This window comes from Chanodichthys erythropterus, chromosome 10 (genome assembly GCF_024489055.1).
Source record: "Chanodichthys erythropterus isolate Z2021 chromosome 10, ASM2448905v1, whole genome shotgun sequence".
NCBI classification, from domain to species: Eukaryota; Metazoa; Chordata; class Actinopteri; order Cypriniformes; family Xenocyprididae; genus Chanodichthys; species Chanodichthys erythropterus.
The window spans coordinates 39362610-39385293 of NC_090230.1; the positions used below are offsets into that span (position 1 = coordinate 39362610).

Sequence of the window (22684 nt, forward strand, 5' to 3'; positions counted from 1 at the left end):
GCCAGTCTGAGACTAGCACACCAATTTAGGCAGCATTTTTAGCAGGAATTGTACATTTTTATTACCATTTCTTGCTCCAATTCAATTCAGGGTTCATTTAAGTTTATTTAATTTTAATTTCTTGCTTTGAATAGCTCTTATTAGAGTCATCAGCCCTTAATTATAAAGAATATTGATGAAAAAAGCAAAGGAATACTGCGAAAAGAAAGGCTTTCTTTGTTGTACAGTTTGTAAACTCCGTCGGGGTGGTCTGGGATTGAATCAGAGTTTTATTCATAGCAGACGAGCACAGCAGAGCTCAACCTTATGAGGACACAGATTGACCCTCACTTGAGTCTTGTGACTGAGTCTCCATTTGGATTGAGTCAAGAATGAGCGAAATGGGTGGGTCGTATGAATGGATAAATGAATGACGAGAAAACCAAGTGAACTAGTGAAAAACTAAGGAAGGAGTAATGTGGAAAGACTAGTAGAAAAGTGCCCCCAAAAGAAAAAGCCTTTTTTCTTCATTTACTCATCATACACTCACCCTCACGTTGTTCCAAACCTTTGACTTTATTTCTTCTGTGCATAATAACTTGCATTTCTTGTTTAGCTTCAGATATGTGTATTTTGTGTGCAACACAATCATGAATCCCTCTAATTCGTTTTGTCTTTAACAGACTGGGAAGAGGAACAAGTGAGCAGTCCGAACATCCTGCGCCTCATCTACCAGGGCCGATTCCTACACGGAAATGTGACGCTTGGAGGTGAGCTGCCCTCCCACGCTCCTCATTACCATTATTTATATCACATCACACATGCTCTGTTACTGTTGATTATTTATTAAATCATTCTTCTCAGTCCCAAATCATGGGTCTGACAGACAAGAAGTTGCCTGGACTTTTCTCTGCCAGGTGAATTCGCTATGTCCCATTAGAGTTTTATAATTGCACAGATAATTATTTTGGCTTTGTCTTGGTTTATTTCGGGCCAGGGTGCATTGCGGTTTGATTCCACATCACAGTCAGCTGATTGTAGGGACGTACCCAAAAATTCAGCTCTCAGTCCTAATACACCTACATTTTACAATTCTCAAGTCATGAATAGAATTCACTTGAAACAAACTTAGAAATATTCTCAGTGTGGCAGGGAGTCTTTCATGGAGCTTTGGGGGAAGAGAGCAGTCTGTGAAAGTAGGAAAGCACTGGCCGACAGACCTGTCATCAGGGAAACAAAACAGGGAGGAGAGGAAATTCTTTGGGCGTGAACAGGAAACGTTTTTTTTTTATTCATTTGGCCATCCCTCAAGCAACAATAAAAGATTGAGTGGGTTTGTGAACATGTGTAGGAAAGTGCATGAGTATATATATGTCTTTCCTTCTATCTATCTATCTATCTATCTATCTATCTATCTATCTATCTATCTATCTATCTATCTATCTATCTATCTATCTATCTATCTATCTATCTATCTATCTATCTATCTATCTATCTATCTATCTATCTATCTATCTGTCTGTCTATATCTATCTCTGTCTATATCTATCTCTGTCAGTCTGTCTGTCTGTCTGAATGTGTCTATCTATCTGTGTCTGTCTGTCTATATCTATATCTGTTGGTCTATCTATCTATCTATCTATCTATCTATCTATCTATCTATCTATCTATCTATCTATCTATCTATCTATCTATCTATCTATCTATCTATCTATCTATCTATCTATCTATCTATCTATCTATCTATCTATCTATCTATCTATCTATCTATCTATCTATCTATCATCTGTCTGTATCTAACTATCTGTGTCTGTCTAACCTAAAATAATCATTCATAAAGTTCGAAAAGGTTGAAGTGAATTGCAGTGGGCTGTGTTTACATTTATCTTACATCATAAAAGCATTCTGAGCTGAGGTGTATATTTAACCACTTACGTGACTCAGCCGAATGCACGAGAGCTGTCCAGCAGTCTTCTTCGTGAGCGTTTGAGAGTGTGCAGTTAAAAACTAGCCTAGAGCGCCATCTGCTGTTAAAACTAAGCTCAGAATCGATTTGAGAGAAAATATCAAGGATCAATCCAGATTCATTGTATCGATCGAGAATCGATGTATTGTCCCAGCCTTAGTGTCTGTCTGTCTATATCTACCTCTGTCGGTCTGTCTGTCCATCTGTCTGTCAATCTGTCAGGTAATCTTAGCTAAACTGTGATTAGTTAAGACTACAGAAGTATGTTTTTTCTCTTATTACACTTAAAAATAGGGTCTCTTTTGAATATTTGTGACATGTGAAAAGTTTAAAGTTGCCATCGATCGTTTTTTTACAAGATGTAATATAAGTCTAAGGTGTCCCCTGAATGTGTCTGTGAAGTTTCAGCTCAAAATACCCCATAGATTTTTTTTAATTCATTTTTTTTAACTGCCTATTTTGGGGCATAATTAGAAATGCGCCGATTCATGTTGCAGCCCCTTTAAATGCTCACGCTCCCCGCCCACGGAGCTCGCGCTTGCCTTAAACAGTGCATAAACAAAGTTCACACAGATAATATAACCCTCAAAATGGATCTTTACAAAGTGTTCGTCATGCATCGGATTATGTGAGTATTGTATTTATTTAGATGTTTACATTGATTCTGAATGAATTTGAGGCTGTGCTCCGTGGCTAACGGCTAATGCTACACTGTTGGAGAGATTTATAAAGAATGAAGTTGTGTTTATGCATTATACAGACTGCAAGTGTTTAATAATGAAAATAACGGCGGCTCTTGTCTCCGTGAATACAGTAAGAAACGATGGTAACTTTAACCACATTTAACAGTACATTAGCAACATGCTAACGAAACATTTAGAAAGACAGTTTACAAATATCACTAAAAATATCATGATATCATGGATAATGTCAGTTATTATTGCTCCATCTGCCATTTTTCGCTATTGTTCTTGCTTACCTAGTCTGATGATTCAGCTGTGCACATCCAGACGTCCTGCCCTTGTCTAATGCCTTGAACATGGGCTGGCAAATATTGGGGGCATACACCCCGACAGTTACGTAACAGTCTGTGTTATGTTGAGATTCGCCTGTTCGTCGGAGGTCTTTTAAACAAATGAAATTTATATAAGAAGGAGGAAACAATGGAGTTTGAGACTCACTGTATGTCATTTCCTTGTACTGAACTCTTGTTATTTAACTATGCCAATATAAATTCAATTTTTAATTCTAGGGCACCTTTATCTATTAGACTGTTTACTCATATCTAATGGGTTTTGCAATGTTTTGCCTGGGCAAACTTTTCCCATAGCTGAATAACTATGATTGAATAAAAACTCACAACCAGCTCCTATTTCTGAACTGTTTGGCTGATGATGTGATAGTGGCGCGCAGGCAGGGTTTGCCAAAGAAGTGTCACTTTGATAATACATGCTGACACCTTCTTGATTCAAGAGAACCAAGGCAGCAGCAGTGGTCTCAGAGTCAGTGACGGCTCTCAATAAGACACAGGCTTAATTGCTGCACTCTCATCCAGAGGTTTACTTGTCACCCTGTTCCTCTGTCCTATGACTTCATCCCCTTGAAAAGTTACTTTGGTATCACAGATGTACAGCTGCATTAGTCTCTTGTGTGTCCATTCAGTCTAACACTCTTTTTTCCCTTGTGTCTTGCAGCTTTAAAACTGCCTCTTGGAAAAACCACAGTGATGCATTTAGTTGCCAGAGAGACGCTGCCCGAGCCAAATTCCCAAGGTAACCATTCTGCCCTTTCTCTTTTCTGTCCACTCCTCCTTTACTTTTTCACACGCTCCCTGCCTAACTGCAGCCTTCACTTTCTTCAAAAATCACAAATTTATATGTGGATCATTCTCAACCTCTGGCAATATTTCAGTCTTTCAGAAGTTTTAAAGTATTTTATCACCAAAATATAAAACACCCTGTCACATGACCATGTAGGTGATAAAATAGAAAGACAAATATTTATGAATTTAATGTTTGCTGAGTTTTAACAGTTTTTATTACAATGCTGATCTGTAGGCACATTTTCATGAAAATTCAGAGACAAGTGATGCACTATTTATTGATTTATGGTTTCAAAATAGAAAGAAATATGAGAATATATGTATATTATATATTAATTTGAGTTTGAGGGACATTTCAATTGAAAAATAGTTTTTTTCAAGTGTCCTTTATAATTTTCAGGTGAATTCAGTGTGAACATTATTTAATTACATTTTAAAGATGTTTTTTTTATTTTTTTATTTAAGAGTTACTCATGTATAAACCACATACATTCACACTGTCCCTTGTTAAACTATTAATAATATTGTAGTGTGAATTTCTGTTTTAATAAAAAATTTTAAATGCTGAAAGCACTTTTTGCTTTGACAAAATTTTTGCAGGGTCCTGCTGACTTATTTATCAGTACTATGGCTCTGCTCCAAACCCTAGTGAGCTTCAGTGCTGCCTACATGGGTAGCTGCCTTTTAAGTCACTGAAAAAGATCCTCATAAATGATTGATTTGGAACATTTTATATAGGCCACATTCACACAGCAACAGTATATGATTGTCAGTCCTGTATTTGAGTCCTTAACACGGTTACATTCACACACAATTCAGTTACGCAATTCAGAAACTGACAGTGTGAACGTAGCCATAGTCAACAATGCTTCTGACAAAAAATGCTGTTTCTGTATTACTCTAATAAGCATAAAAATACAGTATCTGGCATATATTAAGTACTATTAAAAAAGCTATTCATTTTTTAATAGCTTTTAATAAAGCTATTTTTTAACGGTACCTTTTTATATTAAATATTAGATTTTCCTACACTTCTCTCTCTTTGCCCACCATCCTGCACCAAGCTTTTCAAGGATGCATTCTGGGATTGTCTTCTGTGTAAAGAATATATGCAGAAAAAATATGCATCTTACAGTTTTTCTCCATTGGTTTGGCTCATTTCTTGAAACAGAAATTACATTCTCAAAACTCTAAGATCATTTGGCATAACAGTCTTACAGTTCAGCACAACACTATAGATCACTTGCAAAAGCTCATATCTCTCCCAAAACTGTTCACTCATGCTTCAAAACTAAATTCCTTTCCCATATAAAGAGTCAGTGCCACGGAAATGGCAAAGATCTTTCTCAATTGCTTTGGCTCATTTCTTGAAACAGACCGGACATTCTCAACACTCTTGGTGCTTTTGCCAAAATAACGTGGATGGTTTGGCAAAACACCATGGTTCACCTGCAAAAGCTCATACCTCTCCCAAAACAGTTCACTCATGTGTCAAAACTAAATTTCCTTCTCATTTAAACAGTCAGTGCCCCCAAAATGCTTCGTCCATTTGGCATTGTGTAAGCACTGCAAGTCAAAATGTTTAGATGTTTTGTCACTATGGCAGAGGACCAGTGAAATATCCCTCATGTCCACCTTTCAGTCTTAGCCCAGTTCTTCATTGACAATGGTTACTGTACTGTTTTTTGTCTAGCTAACAGAATACAATTGTGTATAAAACTGAAAAAAAAAAGAAAAAGGATTTTAGGGTAAGAGTAGCCTCCAAGGTTTGACATCACACATTGCACTCATACTGCCAAGGAACTTGTAACCATTATCATTCACACACATAAAGTAATTTCCATACATCATAGTAAAAAGAAAATGTATACAGCATAATATACGGTACTATAAACACAAAAACAAAAAACAGTGAAAATTATATGCAGCCTAGAGTGCTGTAAATAAAACTGGAGTTTCACAACTAACAGTTCTTCACTGGTTGCTGTCCTCACCCTCCCTCTCCTGGCCACCGTCCTCACACTCCTGGCCATCCACACGCTGCTGTCTGTCTGGCCACAGATTCTCGTCCACATCACAGCGTATATTCTCCCTTGCAATGCAACGAGGGAAGAAACGGCGTGCATATCACAACCATCCCCTACAATGATCTCCTGTAATATCCTCACACGCAGCGTTCATTGCATGGAGCAGGGACCTCTGATCTTGAGCCCGATGCTCATACACTCTCCACATCCAAGCAGAGAAAAACTCCTCAATAGGATTGCGGAAAGGAGAGTAAGGGGTAGGAACACCATGACCATCCTTTGATGAATAGTGAACCAGGCCCTGATGAGCGGGGCACGGTGGAAATTCACATTGTCCCATACAATGACATATTGTGGTAGGTGAGGCCCTGCGAGACCTCTCTCATTTTCAGGGATCAAATCAAAATGAAAGCGGTCCAAGAAAATGAGGAGCTTCTGTGTATTGTATGGGCCAAGACTGGGGATGTGAGTGGCCACACCATTCTCAGATATGGCAGCACACATAGTTATATTGCCTTCTCACCTCCTTCGTTAGTCAATTCTAGTTTAAATTTATCAAATGTTCCAAGGATTCATATATGGTATTCATGGTATTATGTTCTTGACTAATTTTGACAATTGAACAGACTATTGTGCATGTGATGACTTATACAATGAAATGACGCTGACACGTTTTGGAGCGAACAACCAACAAGATCTGTTCACTTGGAAATTGTGCTAAATGTGGGCTACCTGTACTTAATCATTTGCAAAGATGTACTGAGACATTGAGACATGTACTTAGATATTTGCTATTTACTAAATGAATGACAAAATCAATTCTGTTGTGAACAATTGCCAAGTGGTTTGGAGGTTTGTCCATGTTGTTTTGAGAATGTAACTTTTGTTTCAAGAAATGAGCCAAACCAATGGAGAAAAACTGTAAAAGGGAACATTACTATGTTGCCTTCCACTCTACGGCCCTGTTTAAACCTGGTATTAAGATGCATTTTGGTCGATGGAATCACAAGTGGACGACGCTAAATACAGGTATAAACGGTGTGTAAAATGTTTTGAGCGTGTCCACTTTTGAGCACTTCCAGAGGTAGAAACACATTCGACTGGATTGCTTTCGTAGTGTAGACGCTCACGTCGAATGCATTTTAACAGCCACAAAAGACCACCTACTCGCCGTCTACTGACCTAACGCCTAAACATCATGGGAAGTGCGCCAGTAAACTTGAGTCTGCGACTTGGACTCGAGTCGCACATAAGTCGCAAAAATTTACGACTTGCGACTTGACTTGGACTCGTGAACTACTAACTCAAGACTTGACTTGGACTTGCAGACAGTGACTTGTGAAAAATACAAGTCTTTTGGCGTGACATTCCCGATTACGTTCTCTATTTACTATCCCACACGGTGGCACGAAACGTCACATTTTACCATCTATTCATTCCCAAATATGTGCTGCAGCAGCGAATATCACAAATCATCTTTAAACACACCAAGCCATTTATGCGAATTCATCACCCATTAGAAAACAAATAATAACAATAAAGCCAAGCCTTACCTTGCGATAAACTTTGTCATTTCATTTGAAAAGCAATCAATTAATCTGAAGGGAAGCTGCGATGTAGCACAGCTGGTCCATTTTCAAGAAGTACATGTCCTTTTAATTTTTTTTATTTATTGTTGCCCAAGTATTTGATAATGCATATAATATCCAGATTTACCATGTTAAATTGTATTTGGTTAGAACAAGCATTTCCATGCATGCGCATTTTATGACCCTGTCTGTCCGACTTTTTTCCACAGATCGGTTTATTAAGTCAGAGTGCGTTATTATATCGCCTTATCACAAACGAGACACACAAAAGAAAATGTTGTTCATCCTGTTGTTTACTGTAATGCTTGTCTATACACAGTTTTTGTTACCGCCGGCGCTCACTGGAAGACTACATTTTCCAGCATTGCTTGAGATCTACAGCAAACTACGGCAACTCATATAGCTCAGAATACACAGCAATTTTTTCCTTGCAGTGGTTCTAAATGGTATAATTTTGAATAAAGTTAGAAAGTAATAAAAATGATTAGCATTTTGTGTGCTTTATTAGGCATTTTTAAAGTAAAAGTAATCTGTTTTGATTTAAATACACTGTTAATTATAATAACAACTAGCTGAAAAAAATAAAATAGAACAAAGAGTTGACTTGAGAATTGACTTGGACCCCTAAAGATGTGAGACTTGACTTGGACTTGACCGCAGGGACTTGTGAACATCTCTGAAGCACGCTAACCAGACGGGATTTAAACTTTGTCAGCTGAAGATCCAAGTTTGGTTTCAAGACGAAAAATGTACCAAGCACAATGTTCTCTTACCATTCCTGATTTCTAACACACACTCACAGATCGAAAGATCTAATAAAGCCCATATATTTATCCGCCTATAGACCCTCCCCTCGAAGAAATCAGGACAGAAGTGGTTGAAAGTGGACAAAAGAGACGGAGGTGTCTCCCTTATCCACACAATACAAATCATGATCTGATCGACCAAAACGCTTCTTGATACCAGGTGTAAACAGGGCCTAAGAACAAAACAGAATGCCTATGATGCCTTAAAATGCCGTTTAGGTAGGCAGCGCACTAGGTTTTGAAACAGAACCATTGTTTTGTTTTTGTACAGAAGTATTAACTGCTTGTGTTTTCTTTTCAGGTCAAAGGAACCGGGAAAAGACTGGAGAGAGCAACTGTTGTGTGATCCTGTAAATACATCCCTTCATCCCTCAGAATGAGTGTGTCCCATCACCCTTCGCCCATGCTGCTTAAACACAACTACTCACACCTGACCGGAACAAGAGCTTCACTTCACCTGGAAAGAAAAATAAAATCACACCCGAGAGAGAACGAGACCAGGCTCGGAGAATGCATAGTGCGTATTTAAGCCAAAAGACGTCAAGAAAATCCAACCTCGAGAGCAGCAGATAATAAAACGCATCCTGCCGTCACCCCCACACACATCTTTTCTCATCATTCTACCTTCATGCACACCCAGCAGACCTGTAACTCGTTTCATCACTCACACACTCACACACAGACAAGCACTCCTTCCCTTTCTACCGGTTTGCACAAGGAGGAGGCCCGTTTTTTATTGCACATGGTAAACATGAATGATTCAGTGTGGAAGAAGAGACTCGCCCTTGATTCTTCCTCTCAGGAGGGAGACGTGTGAGGGGGAAATGAATTTACACAGGGTCTGATGAACTTTTCACATTTAACGATGCACCACGTGCTCACCAGGCTTGGCTCGGATCCGGTGCGGAGGCGGGAAGGCATGCCGTCACCTACGTCTGAAATAATAGCACACGCTTCACTGGCGGTTTAACCTCCGCTTCACACGCCCTCCTGATGAAATACTAATCACCACATGTAGTTCAGCGCAGGAGAACAAGTATTGATGTGCCTGATGAACGTTTTAGAAATGTTTATTATATGTTTCCGTGTGTTTTAAATGCCCAATTCTAGTCCTGGAGATCCAGCGTCCTGCTTTAACAAGTTCCGGTGCTCGATTAGCCGTTCAGGTGTGTTTTGAGCGCAGGAGTTGGGACTTTGCAGGAAGGTAGATCTCCAGAAGTTCATGGAAAGTCTAAATAATGCATAATGAGTAACAGTGACATTTGCGGCTGTGTTTTGACAGTCAAACAGTGTTGCGTCTGCCCTTTTTAGATAGTTCTGAGCTGCTCTCTTTCAGGAAGGGTAAGATTTATCCCTTTATTTTCTAAGTGTTGTGGTGTAAATTAATGCTTGCGTTTGGAGCCAGAAGATAACTATGGAATGAAGTTTGGCTTGGTTTCTTCCCTGTTAGATATAAAATTTGTTTGCACAATACAGAAACATGTGCTGTTTCATTTCCAAATCTGTGTAATTTTTCTTTCTCCTCATCCCTTTTTAATATTTTTCCAAATGGGAATTGTATTCGAAGGTTACATATGTGTAGAGTATATTTAATATGAATCTTATAGAGAACATAACTATAGATTGTTGATATATATTGGTGTCTAGTGTATGATAGTCTAAAAACAGTTAGCACATTAGCATTTGGAGCAGTGAGATGCTGACAATGTCATGTACTTTAACAGCAGCAAACCCCTCTCTAATGGCTGAAGAAATTACTGTACTGTGTTTCTTGTTTTTTCTTCAAATGTTCATAATTTGATATCTTTTTTTCTTTCATTGTCTTTTTCTGTTCATGTGCTTTTTGCTTTCTGCATTTTAACACCGCACTAGGTCTGAAAAATATTGGTCCTTATCAGGGTTCAAATCTGTACAGAGCTGAAGTTTTTAAAAATATAATTGTAAATAAAACTAATGCTTCTCATTCTCTAAACTACAAATGGAAATACATCTATAAACTGAATAAAGAATCCAGAATATTGAAGTCAGATGCTTGTTGCTTGATGTGTTCACCTTCAGATAGTTTATGATGAATTTGAGAGGGTGATAAATTCATATAACGAGTCAAAATCATAACTATGTTTGGATTGTAGCACTATATAATTAAAAACACTCATTTTTGCTCTATACAACACTGTATTTTGTTCCAAAAAGCATTTAATTAATCTCAATTATTTAAAGCAGAACTAAGTAACTTTTTTTTACCTTCATAAATAGTTTTCTATGTCCTTGATGGTTAATTGACTGTGTTTGAGGCGAGCACTAACCCCCTCTGGCACGTCTACGCCAGAAAACAGCACTTGCAAGTTGAGCTTCGCCGACCCGACACAATCTCGCCTCATGTTCACGCGAGAGTGACAAAATGCTTTACGGTAATTCAAAACAATGTATATATTATGACTTTATAAGACAATTTCGAAAATTACCCACCTCCATCGAGATTTCTTGTACTGTATTTGCAAAACTAGTGCGCTGGTGAGCACTATAGTCCAGAGCTGCGCTTGGAGTATTTACGACAGTGTGAATCACTGAAGGAACCTGTAGGGGGAGCTTTAAACACACATATTAGTGCACCTATCATTATGAAGACATTCAATGTGTAATGGTTTTTATACTGTATATTCTTTACCCTAAAAAAAATCTACCAATCACAGAAAACTATTTTTTTATTTACATTTTTATGTTTTTAAGCCATTTTAATTATGAGTACTCAACAAATGTAATCATAATACACATTTACATTGTAATACCAGTGTTATACCCATGTCATTACACAAATTTGTGTCCTCATAAATCATATAAACAAGCACAGACACGCACAACACCATTTAAAGGTCTGCAGTACGGTGTACACACTTTAGGACTTCCTCACACCTCAGGCATACAACGAAAAGGCATCATGCCTCAGATTAAAAGGCTTCAGTCATAGGACAAAATGGCATCGCGCCTCAGACTGAAAGGCTTCAGGTCTCAGGAAGTCCTAATATGTAGGACTTCCACACCGTACTGTGGTCTTTCAGCTTAAAATTCAGCTTTGCCATTGCAGGAATAAATTACTCACACACACACACACACACACACACACACACACACACACACACACACACACACACACACACACACACACACACACACACACACACACACACACACACACAGACACACACACATCCTTGTTTATACTACTTTGTGGGGTCCAAATGACCCCATTAAGATAGTAAGATAAGGAATTTACAACCGACGACTAAAGGACACCTTAAAAGTCATATATAAGAATGTATGACAAAATCTTAAAAGTCACTATAGTATGGCCCTTCCCTAGACTATACATAAATCTACCCGTCAGAGGAACCTAACGTAATTTTAACATTCATATATATATATAATGTTATAAGTTTCTATAAGAACAAAAACACACAAACAAACACAACATTTCAAATTGTAATTCTGTTTTAGTGAATGGTTTTGATCAAATAAAGGCAGCCTTGGCTTCCATACATAAGATAGTTCTTTCAAAACATAAAAAAATAGTACTTATAAATGTATGAGTACTATTAGTCATTAATGTTATCTTGACTTTTATATTTTATTAATAAAAACATTAGTTTTGTTGTGAACAGCCCCGTTAGGCCATGAATGTCAAATATCTTTTTTACTGTAAGCTTTTTGCGCCATCTTGTGGGTAAAATGGTAATTACATTCAGATTAAAATCACTTCATTTTTTTTTTTTTTTACTACGTCTGTTTAAAAGTATTAATTAATGCTCATATTGTTCACTGTAATTGTGTTTTCGTGCAGAAATATCCCAAATAAGACGAACCCCCCCGCCTATATATGAATGCGACTAAATGAAGGATTCGGATGGTTCATCCGCCATGCGCCCTCTAGTGGAAACTAGTTTTTGGTCTCATAAAAAATACTTTTTAAGGACTTTATTTTAATGTAGTGCCGGGAAATAAACATCAAGACACGCAATACAAATCATGAATTTAATCACAAGAGGCTAACAACACTTTAATATGGTATCCAGTTGGCCAAAATACCATACGGTTATTAATACCATTAAGTTATTTTTTATGACATCTTTGGCAAGGATTAAGTTTAAACCACGGGCACTATGGGAACCTCACGAGATCACAAGCACAGCCTTCAACAGAACAGAAGTAAGAATCAACTTTTTTTCTCTATTCAGCTGGTAACTTACTGAGATTTCAAATGAGATTTAAGATGTCTTTGAAATTTGACAGTTTGTTCAGGTTTTAGTCATTTTAATTTCTTTCAGGAAAACAAAACACGACAGGTAGCCTACTATTAATTTGTGAGAAACACTACTGAAAACCGGTAACCTCCGCCCTGTCTTGTAAGACCTTTGTTAACCTTAATGTTACCTAAAACAGATTATTAATAGCAATCTCACTAAAATAAGAACAATATTGTTTAATCACGTAGGGAAGAGCTGTCACTTTAAAGTTTGTTATGAATCGATGGTGGTAACTTTTTTTTTTTATTAATTTATAATTAACTTTATAAATAATATACTTTCCGTGATTGTAAAAATCACAATTTTTTAATGCAGACTTTTAATTAACGAGGTAAAAAACCAAAACATAATTATAAAAAAAAAGTTTTACATGGAGTTTAGCATGGACAGCAGGACATGCAAATTTCCAAACAGTGTTGGTGAAAGAGAGAAGAGCTTGTCTATTGAGTTGTGAGTGATAAATTACCTTCCACATTTATTATAATACAATTTAGAAATAGAAAATTACAATTATATTAACAAATATTGTAAATACATAACAATATAACAGTAACATGCTAGTTTCATATAATGAGATGCTTCAGAACAGGGACAGGCAGACAGTCTCATTTAGAAATAGTTAACCTATTGACCTTTAGACTCATTCTGTTTCTCTGGACACACCATTTGAGAAGGAACTGTCTGATTTCTTTGATCCTGATGCAGTAAATAAAGGGGTTCACTAGTGGTGGAAGCAGACTGTAGAACATGACCAGGGCGACCTTCTGACTGCTGTTCATCTGAATGTTCGGGATGTTAGAACTGGAGTAAACCACGAAACGTGGCACATAATAGATGATAATGATAGTCAGCTGTGTGGCACAGGTAGAAAAGGCTTTCATACGACCCTGTGCATTTGCTATTCGAAGCACAGACACCAGGATACTTGCATAGGAAAAGATGATGAAAGAGAATGGCACGAGAAGCACAAACATTGCTACACCATAGGAAATGCGATTCTGGAGGCTGACATCAGCACAGGCGAGCTGGTTCATAGACTGAGAGTCACAGAAGCACTGAGCGATCATATTTGGCCCACAGAACGGCAGTGTCACTGTTTGCATTGAGCTGATGGTTGGGGCAATCATTGCAGTAACCCAGGAAAACCCTATTAAAAGTCTCATAGTGCGGTTAGTCATTAAAACAGGGTATCTTAGTGGGTGACAGATCGCCAAGTACCGATCTAGAGCCATGATCATCATAATAAGAGAGTTTAGGGTCCCAAAATAGTGAATCAGCTGCCTTTGAAACAAACAAACGTAGAATCCAATATAACCGTCATTAAACCAGTAACGAGAAATGACTTTAGGCAGAGCAACTGTGCAAAAACCAATATCAGAAAAGGACAAACTCAGCAAGATAATATACATAGGCTTATGGAGGCTGCGTTCAATCACAAACAGGATCACAATGAGGGAGTTGCCGGTGATTACAGCGATGTAGATGCAGAACAAAAGCGCTGCCATCAGGCTGTAGTATTTGGGCAGGAGTCCAGGGAAGCCCACGATAAAAAACTCGGTTACAACAGAAGCTGCGGTTTCGTTGGCTTGTGACATACTGAAACATACAGCAAACATCTGTTTACAAAAGAATCAATGTATCTGCCTTTTACACATGATATTACCTTGATAAAAATGGCTTTGATTTGCTGAAAAATGTTTAAATATTTTCTTGAAGTTAAAATTATTCTTTGCAACATTTAGAAATATAATACAATATAATAATGATAATATAAAATTATTTAAACACAGTTCACTTATGACTTATTATAATTTAGTGTAAATTATAAAATAATTTATAAATATTGTTTTTTGTCAAACTACATTAAAATATACATACTTTGTAGAACAGTATTTACTTACCAATTACTAATTTAGTTACTAAGATTTTCCTGAAATTATTTACACATTCTGTGATATTCAAATATTTGCAAAAATCTAAATGTTATTTTGGTTGTTATTTCAGCTGATCACATGATTACCTTGATTATTTCTCTGTTAAGTTATGTGACATCTGCTAAGAATATTCCTGGCTTAGTTTGACACGTTTCTCACTTATCAGTGCAGATGCTTGTGGTGTCATTATTTTATAGCCATAGAATCAGTGTTAAAATCTGTAGGGTCCAACACGTCATGAAGGATCATGTTTTGAATCACTTGGTGTTGTGAAACTGGGATGACCTTTGGGGTTTGGGGAGTGAGGACTGTGTTTTGCCAGAAGATAATTATGGAATGAAGTTTGGCTGAATTTTTCTTCCCTGATAGACAGGGACTAAAACGTTTTGCCACACCTTAAAGGGTTAGTTCACCCAAAAATGAAAATCCTGTCATTTATTATTTACCCTGATGTCGTTCCACACCCGTAAGACCTTAATCTTCGGAACACAAATTAAGATAGATTTGATTATTTTAAGATATATTAAGACATTTCCTCTCTCAAGATCCATAAAGGTACTAAAAACACATCTAAATCAGTTCAGGTGAGTACAGTGGTTCAATATTAATATTATAAAGCGACAAGTATATTTTTGGTGTGCCAAAAAATCAAAAGCAATGACTTACATAGTGATGGCTGATTTCAAAACACTGCTTCAGGAAGCATTGGAGCACAATGGAATCAGTGTATCGAATCTGCTGTTCGGAGCGCCAAAGTCACGTGATTTCAGCCGTTGGCAGTTTGACATGTGATCTGAATCATCATTCGACACACTGATTCATTTGTGATCCGAATCTTCATGAAGCAGTTATTTGAAATCGGCCATCACTAAATAAGTCGTTATTATGTTTTTTTTGGCGCTCCAAAAATATTATCGTCGCTTTATAATATTAATATTGAACCACTGTACTCACATGAACTGATATATATATATCTATTTATACATACATTTTTAAATTTTAGATACCAGTGAAAATTCACAATTCTCTATTCCAATTTCGATACCACAGCCTAACTAACAATTTTGATACTAATAGCCTAACTAATCTAAATTTAAAGCATTATTAAAGACAAGTAAACAGTCAGTAGTAAAATAAAAACAAATTATCAAATTACAAGCAAAACATACATATAATATAACAAAGATACAAATGAAGTAAATAGAGCTTTTCAGGTTTTCAAGTAGGTCTGATATTAGTTTTTAGATACAAAAATTTAATAAAGTAAGCAAATGTAAAATAACACTGCATAGTCTTCACTGTATAAATTAAACATCCTCATTAATTAATCATTATGACCACATTACAGACACCGAAGGGGCGGCCATCGTGTCCATAGCATCCAGAGAGCCTGAGTGCATAGTCACCAGCAAGCTTGAGTGCGCTTTAACTGGCGAACATAAGTCCGTAGCAACCGGCGAACTTGAGCGCGTAGCAACCGGCAAACTTGAGCGTGTTGCAACCTGCGAACTTGGGTGCGGAGCGGCCAACGGACTTGAGAACGAAGCGGCCGGCGGAGGCTTAGGAATGCCAGCTGCTCAGGCTGAAGTCAGTGGTGGATCAGCCACACTGGAACACAACCCTCTCCGCTCCCTGACTGATCTAGAGACGTGACGTGACTCTGGGCGATCAACAGAGACTTGGCGTGACTCTGGGCGATCAGCGGAGACGTGATGTTGCTCTGGGCGATCAGTGGCCACATGGACTGGTGTCGTTGTGATGGTAGCCGCCATTTTGTGAGTGTCCACTGACACGGTGGCCATTACGTGATGCAGCGTTGCATCGCCTTTCTCCGCGACACCCACAGTGAACGAAGAGCCAACAGTCAATGAAGCATAATCCATAAAACCGCTGAGTGATAAACGTGGTCCTTCTTGTCTTAGTTTATTTTGGAGTGTCTGGTTAACGCCATCACAAACAAGTCTATAAAGACACAGTCAGGCAGATCAGAATAATAAGCAATGTCCAGATATTCGCCAATATATTCCTCCAAGGATCGTGTACCCTGCGTACTCCATAATAATAGTTGTGTGACGCTCATACCGGACCAGTGTTCTCCAGAAAAGCTGCTGGATCGTTGTGGTGGTGAAGTCTTCTGTAACGATGGGAGACTCAGGCAGAGATCCATTTGCAAGCTTTATTAAAAGTAAGAGCGTGGTCGTACAGGCAGGGTCAAAACAGGAACAAACAGGAACAGCAGGGACAGGCAGAATCGCAGTCAGGGTACAGGCAGTAGATCGATGCAGGCAGATATCATTCGCAGTCCAAGAAACAATAAACAGTCCAGAGGTATGCAGCAAGGAATCATAAACAGGTAACCAGACAGGATCAAGAACAGATGGGCAGACAGGGAATAAATGCTCAGAATTGTTACAGGAGTAAGCAAGACTTTGCGGTGAGGTGGTGTGTGTGAAAGTCCTTTATAGTCCAGGTAATGCATGGCAGCTGGGTGTGGTGATTAGTGTTAGTGATTGGTGGAGTGAGTGCAGGTGATTGGCAGAGAGGATTATGGGAAATGGAGTCCGGGAACTGACAGGAACTGACGGTGATCGTCAAGCAATATTGGACTAGTTGCACATGCGCTTCAGACGACAGTCACGCAGAGGTGTTCCCCAAAGTGTCGTCATTTGAGGCAGCAGGAGTTCCCATGAAAGGGAATTTTTATTGCATTGTATTTTATATTTTGATTTAATGTTATATACTATATTTTAAAGCAAATATGTAAAAAAATTAGTGGTGGGCATAGATACATTTTTTAAATCTAGATTAATCTCACTGTAATCTTGGAATTAATCTAGATTAATCTAGATTAAAATGGCTCATTTGAATTCTGCCAAAGACATTCAGAATATGTGTGCTACCCAAATAATGACTAAAAGTAATCCGCCATTTTGTCCGACAAAGCAGTCAGGAGTTAGAAGATTAACCTTGGTTGAGTTAAACTTGAAAAATTGTGTATATTGACATCTTTCCGTGTTTGAAACAACATTGATTCTCATGTTCATTCATGTTTATTTGATGCTATAATGGACTCGTAGTAAGAGATGATCGGTTTATGAGCCTCTTGAGCTGAGGCGCTACAGCAGGTGGGGCAACAAAATGGCAACAAAACGTTTTTTATTGTTTGAATTTCTTAAAAACTACACAGTTTTAAAGCTGGGACTTTGTTTAATATCATAAGTAACCTGCTCTGTCTTGTCTGTCGACGTGTTGTCAGTGTCCTCTTTGCTCCGTGATGCATTTATCTCTATGTGTGGCGTGACAGTGCCACGGCTTGTCGGACAACTAAGAGGGGCGGGTCTTTGCGAAGGGTCAATTCGGCTAGGTAAACATCCACGCTAAAATATCAAGGTGAAAGTCATCATAGCTTGCGTAGTATAGACCCAGCTCCCAACCCAACTTTGAGAATAGATTAACGGCGATAATTTTTTTTATCGCCCGATAAGAGTCTCACGTTAAAGCCGCACGTTAACGCTGATAACTGCCCACCACTAAAAAAATGTTAAAATATATTACAATTGATGATTCTGACTGGAGGAATATAACACGATAATGAATTTAATGTTTTTAAAACTCTAGAAACATTGTTTAAATGGTCCCTTTTAATTACACCTATTTACTGTGGTATCCAGGTTTCTAAAAAGCAGCAATGACAAGTGTCAATTTGCTACAGTTTTACTGCATTATCAGGAGGTTTTGAAACTATAGGATTTTCCTTGCACAGCAGGACACTGTCATGTGCATCAATTAAGTAAAATTTAAATAAAATTAAGTGAATTAAGAGAAATACTAATAAAAACAGGTAAAAGCATTCATAACCAAGACCTTAGATGTAAAAAATATAGAACATATTAATAATAATCTAATGAAACATTATGTGTGTATATATATATATATATATATATATATATATATATATATATATATATATATATATATATATATATATATATAAACTGCTGTCATAAGCTGTGTTCACGTCACCTCGTATTTACCGGTCTCTTGAAATGACAACACGTGATGTTATATTCGGAGCTGTTCACGTCCTTTGACTGGGAATTATGCATTTCCATGGCACCACTATCAACGCCTAAATGAATCTACAGCGGTCAGGTGGTACAGTGGCCACGTGGTACATGTGGGAGCTTTCAGAAAACTCCCAGCTTACAAGCTGTAATTACGATCTCTACGAGGACGTGGACGCTTTTTACAAGCTAGAATCTCGTAACTACAGGAATTACGAGGCCGCGTGAACTCACCTATATTGCATGTATGTTTGGTGGGAATTAATTATTTATTTATTAAAATAATTTATACAATTATTTAATTAATTAAAAATATATTTAATATAATTAAAATATATTACAGTTGATAAACATGTCTGCAGTGTGACAAATGATACTACAAATATTTCATGTAATTTTTTAAAATGAAGAACTGGATAAATGGCTTGATAAATATGTAGGCTATAATATAATGCATTAAAAAATAACTATATTAACAAATGCAGTAAAGAGCATGTAAAGAGGTATATCAGAACAGGGAGCGGATAATGTCATTAAGAAATAATTAACCTATTGATTTTTAGATTCATCCTGTTTCTCTGGACACACCATTTGAGAAAAAACAGTCTGATTTATTTGATCCTGATGCAGTAAATAAAGGGGTTCACTAGTGGTGGAAGCAGACTGTAGAACATGACCAGGGCGATCTTATGACTGCTGTTCATCTGAGTGTTCGGGATGTTAGAACTGGAGTAAACCACGAAACGAGGCACATAATAGATGATAATGATAGTCAGCTGTGTGGCAGAGGTAGAAAAGGTTTTCATACGACCCTGTGCATTTGCTATTCGAAGCACAGACACCAGGATACTTGCATAGGAAAAGATGATGAAAGAGAATGGCACGAGAAGCACAAACATTGCTACACCGTAGGAAATGCGATTCTGGAGGCTGACATCAGCACAGGCGAGTTGGTTCATAGACTGAGAGTCACAGAAGCATTGAGCGATCATATTTGGCCCACAGAACGGCAGTGTCACTGTTTGCATTGAGCTGATGGTTGGGGAAATCATTGCAGTAACCCAGGAAAACCCTATTAAAAGTCTCATAGTGCGGTTAGTCATTAAAACAGGGTATCTTAGTGGCAGTGGCGTGCAGTGGTGTTCTGAAATGAGGAGGCACATTTTTTTTTATGAATCAATGTAAATTAATGTGCATTACTCTTAAAGTTGACACATCTTCCTTGTTAAATGAACATTACTTTACAGTACATCAAAAAAAAAATATTTTGTAATTTTACATTAACAAACCAAGTCAATCTCATCAAGCTAGTGTTTTAAGCATTTCTACATTCCAAAATAATAACTAAAGGCAATAATAATTTAAACAATATATTTTATTTGTGTATTGCATTTTTTCTTTTTAATTGTCAACCTAGGATATTTTGGATCATCAGTCATGCTCCGTAAACATAGTCTGACACAGACACGAATTGTATTTTTAATTTCACCAAGCTGATTGCACTAAAAACCCCGCAGTCATCATGATTTCAGTCCATTTCAAGTTTGATTTTGATGTGACATAAAGCGGTGATATCTAACTGTGATCTGTTTACTTACTTTTCAATTAGTCTTCCGATTGACGCCATCATTTGTTCAGTCAAACCTACGCGCCGAACGCGCACGTCAACAAGAATCATAACCAATCACATCCAATGATAGCGCGATGGAGACATTGCCTCCTCTCACGTGACTTTCCCCCATTCATTCTCAATTACCCCCCACAAAACCCACCGCACGCCGGGGGTCTGATGATTTTATATGGTTTCCTATGAGAGGAAAGGGAGGCATGCCTCCATAGACTGTAAAGCATGACTCCTCTGTGAACTTTACCTGCGGGAGTCGCTGTTTGGCAGTGTTCCTTAAGAAATACGCGTGACTTGCGCTCTTTTTAATGTCATAATTTGTAATATTTGTTTTGTTTTATATGTAATATGGATTATTTTCTCATCCTATTTTTTGAGGAGGCACTGCCTCCCTTGCCTACTCGGAGGAAACGCCCCTGCTTAGTGGGTAACAGATCGCCAAGTACCGATCTAGAGCCATGATCACCATAATAAGAGAGTTTAGGGTCCCAAAATAGTGAATCAGCTGCCTTTGAAACAAACAAACGTAGAATCCAATATAACCGTCATTAAACCAGTAGCGAGAAATGACTTTAGGCAGAGCAACTGTGCAAAAACCAATATCAGAAAAGGACAAACTCAGCAAGATAATATACAGCTTATGGAGGCTGCGTTCAATCACAAACAGGATCACAATGAGAGAGTTGCCGGTGATTACAGCGATGTAGATGCAGAACAAAAGCGCTGCCATCAGGCTGTAGTATTTGGGCAGGAGTCCAGGGAAGCCCACAATAAAAAACTCGGTTACAACAGAAGCTGCGGTTTCGTTGGCTTGTGACATACTGAAACATACAGCAAACATCTGTTTACAAAAGAATCAATGTATCTGCCTTTTACACATGATATTACCTTGATAAAAATGGCTTTGATTTGCTGAAAAATGTTTAAATATTTCCTTGAAGTTAAAATTATTCTCTGCAACATTTAGAAATATAATACAATATAATAATGATAATATAAAATTATTTAAATACAGTTCACTTATGACATTATAAATTAGTGTAAATTATAAAATAAATAATTTATAAGTATTGTTTTTTGTAAAACTACATTAAAATATACATTAATTATATAACATTATTTAGTTCATAATTAAGATGAATTTTACTTAAGTTATTTACACATTCTGTGATATTCAAATATTTGCAAAAATTTAAATGTTATTTTGGTTTATATTTCAGCTGATCACACGATTACCTTGATTATTTCTCTGTTAAGTTAAGTGACATCTGCTAAGAATATTCCTGGCTTAGTGTGATACATTTCTCAGTTATTTGTGCAGATGCTTGTGGTTTCATTATTTTCTAGCTCAACTGTCACTGAATGGAACGCATGGGATTGTTGGATATCAAAGACAGTGAAGGATACATCTATACTGCCTTCAAAAATCGATCAGATGAAGGTCTCTCATGAGACAGGAAGTGAAGCTAACATTAGATTCGGACGTGCCTTGATGCCTTCCTACCTTGGAATGTGTCCTCCTAAGGCAGCATTTTTAAAGCCCATAGTATAGTTCACTTTTTATGCGTATGCAAGGATTAGCGTACAGTGCGCATGTCATGAATTTTGTCATCAGAAGATTTTTGCAGGTCGCACATGCGCATTTAATTTTTTTATGCAGTAATTCGTTTATCCACAAGTTGGCAACTGTGCCCTGGTGCGGTTGATTCATAAGGTGGTCAAAAGAAAACTGCATAAACAGAACATACCACAACACATGCAAGCTACAGTGACAATGGAGGCCTACATAGACAAGAGATTGTGCGAAAAGGTTAGAAAGTACCCTCATTTGTACAACTATAGCATGAAAGAATACAAAGATGTTTACATGGGTTGTAACTCTTGGCAAGAGATTGCTCAAAACTGTGCATGCGTCGAATGCCTGTGTATGCATACAAGTCAAATTAAGTATGTTTTTCAAGGCTGTGCATTCGACTGTGCACATACACTAGCATATATTTAAAAAAAACAAAGTATACCCAGGGCTTACGTTTTCAGATGCAGCCATGGTCACGACGATCTGCTGAAGTTCAAACTGAGCATCAGAATGGCGTAGAAAGAGGATTTAAGTGACTTTGAGTGTGGCATGGTTGTTGGAGCCAGATGGGTTGGTATGAGTATTTTGTAAACTGCTGATCTACTGGAATTTTCACACACAACCATCTCTATGGTTTACAAAAAAAAAAAAAAAAAGAGAAAATATCCAGTTAGTGGCAGTTCTGTGGGCGAAAATGCCCTGTTGAAGCCAGAGGTCAGAAGTGAATGGCCAGACTGGTTTGAGGCAACAGTATCTCAAATAAACACTCATTACATCCGAGGTCTGCAGAAAAGCATCTCTGAATGCAAAACACGTCGAACCAACATGAAGACCACCCCGGGTGCCACTTCTGCTAAGAACAGGAAACGTCTCGGTTACAAAGGTAACCCTTGTTCCCTGAAGGAGGGAATGGAGACGTACGTCGGACAGACCGAGGAATAGGAATCTCGCTAGAGAGGCCAATCTACTAAAATGAGCCAATGCACATTGGCATGC

At 37.7% G+C, this 22684-nt stretch overlaps 3 protein-coding genes across 3 annotated transcripts in view; 1 reads left to right on the forward strand and 2 right to left on the reverse strand.

Annotated features, from left to right (window-relative positions):
- ubl3a (ubiquitin-like 3a) overlaps nucleotides 1–10217 on the forward strand; it is a 32324-nt gene extending 22107 nt beyond the window's left edge. Inside the window, exons 4-6 of the mRNA XM_067397694.1 lie at nucleotides 663–749; nucleotides 3640–3717; nucleotides 8491–10217. Of these exons, the coding sequence (XP_067253795.1) occupies nucleotides 663–749; nucleotides 3640–3717; nucleotides 8491–8543 (218 nt within the window). The 3' untranslated portion in view covers nucleotides 8544–10217. The remainder of the gene's footprint in view (nucleotides 1–662; nucleotides 750–3639; nucleotides 3718–8490) is intronic.
- Nucleotides 10218–13095: 2878 nt separating this feature from the next.
- or30bu1 (odorant receptor, family 30, subfamily BU, member 1) lies at nucleotides 13096–14085 on the reverse strand. The gene has a single exon (XM_067399151.1). It carries the CDS (start codon nucleotides 14083–14085, stop codon nucleotides 13096–13098), a length of 990 nt encoding a protein of 329 aa, XP_067255252.1.
- Nucleotides 14086–19099: 5014 nt separating this feature from the next.
- On the reverse strand, nucleotides 19100–20932 carry LOC137029541 (olfactory receptor 1E16-like). The gene is made up of 2 exons (XM_067399152.1): nucleotides 20540–20932; nucleotides 19100–19612 (listed from the first exon to the last, which is right to left on the reverse strand). The coding sequence occupies exons 1-2, from the start codon at nucleotides 20930–20932 to the stop codon at nucleotides 19100–19102; spliced, it is 906 nt and encodes a 301-aa protein (XP_067255253.1).
- Nucleotides 20933–22684: the final 1752 nt, after the last annotated feature.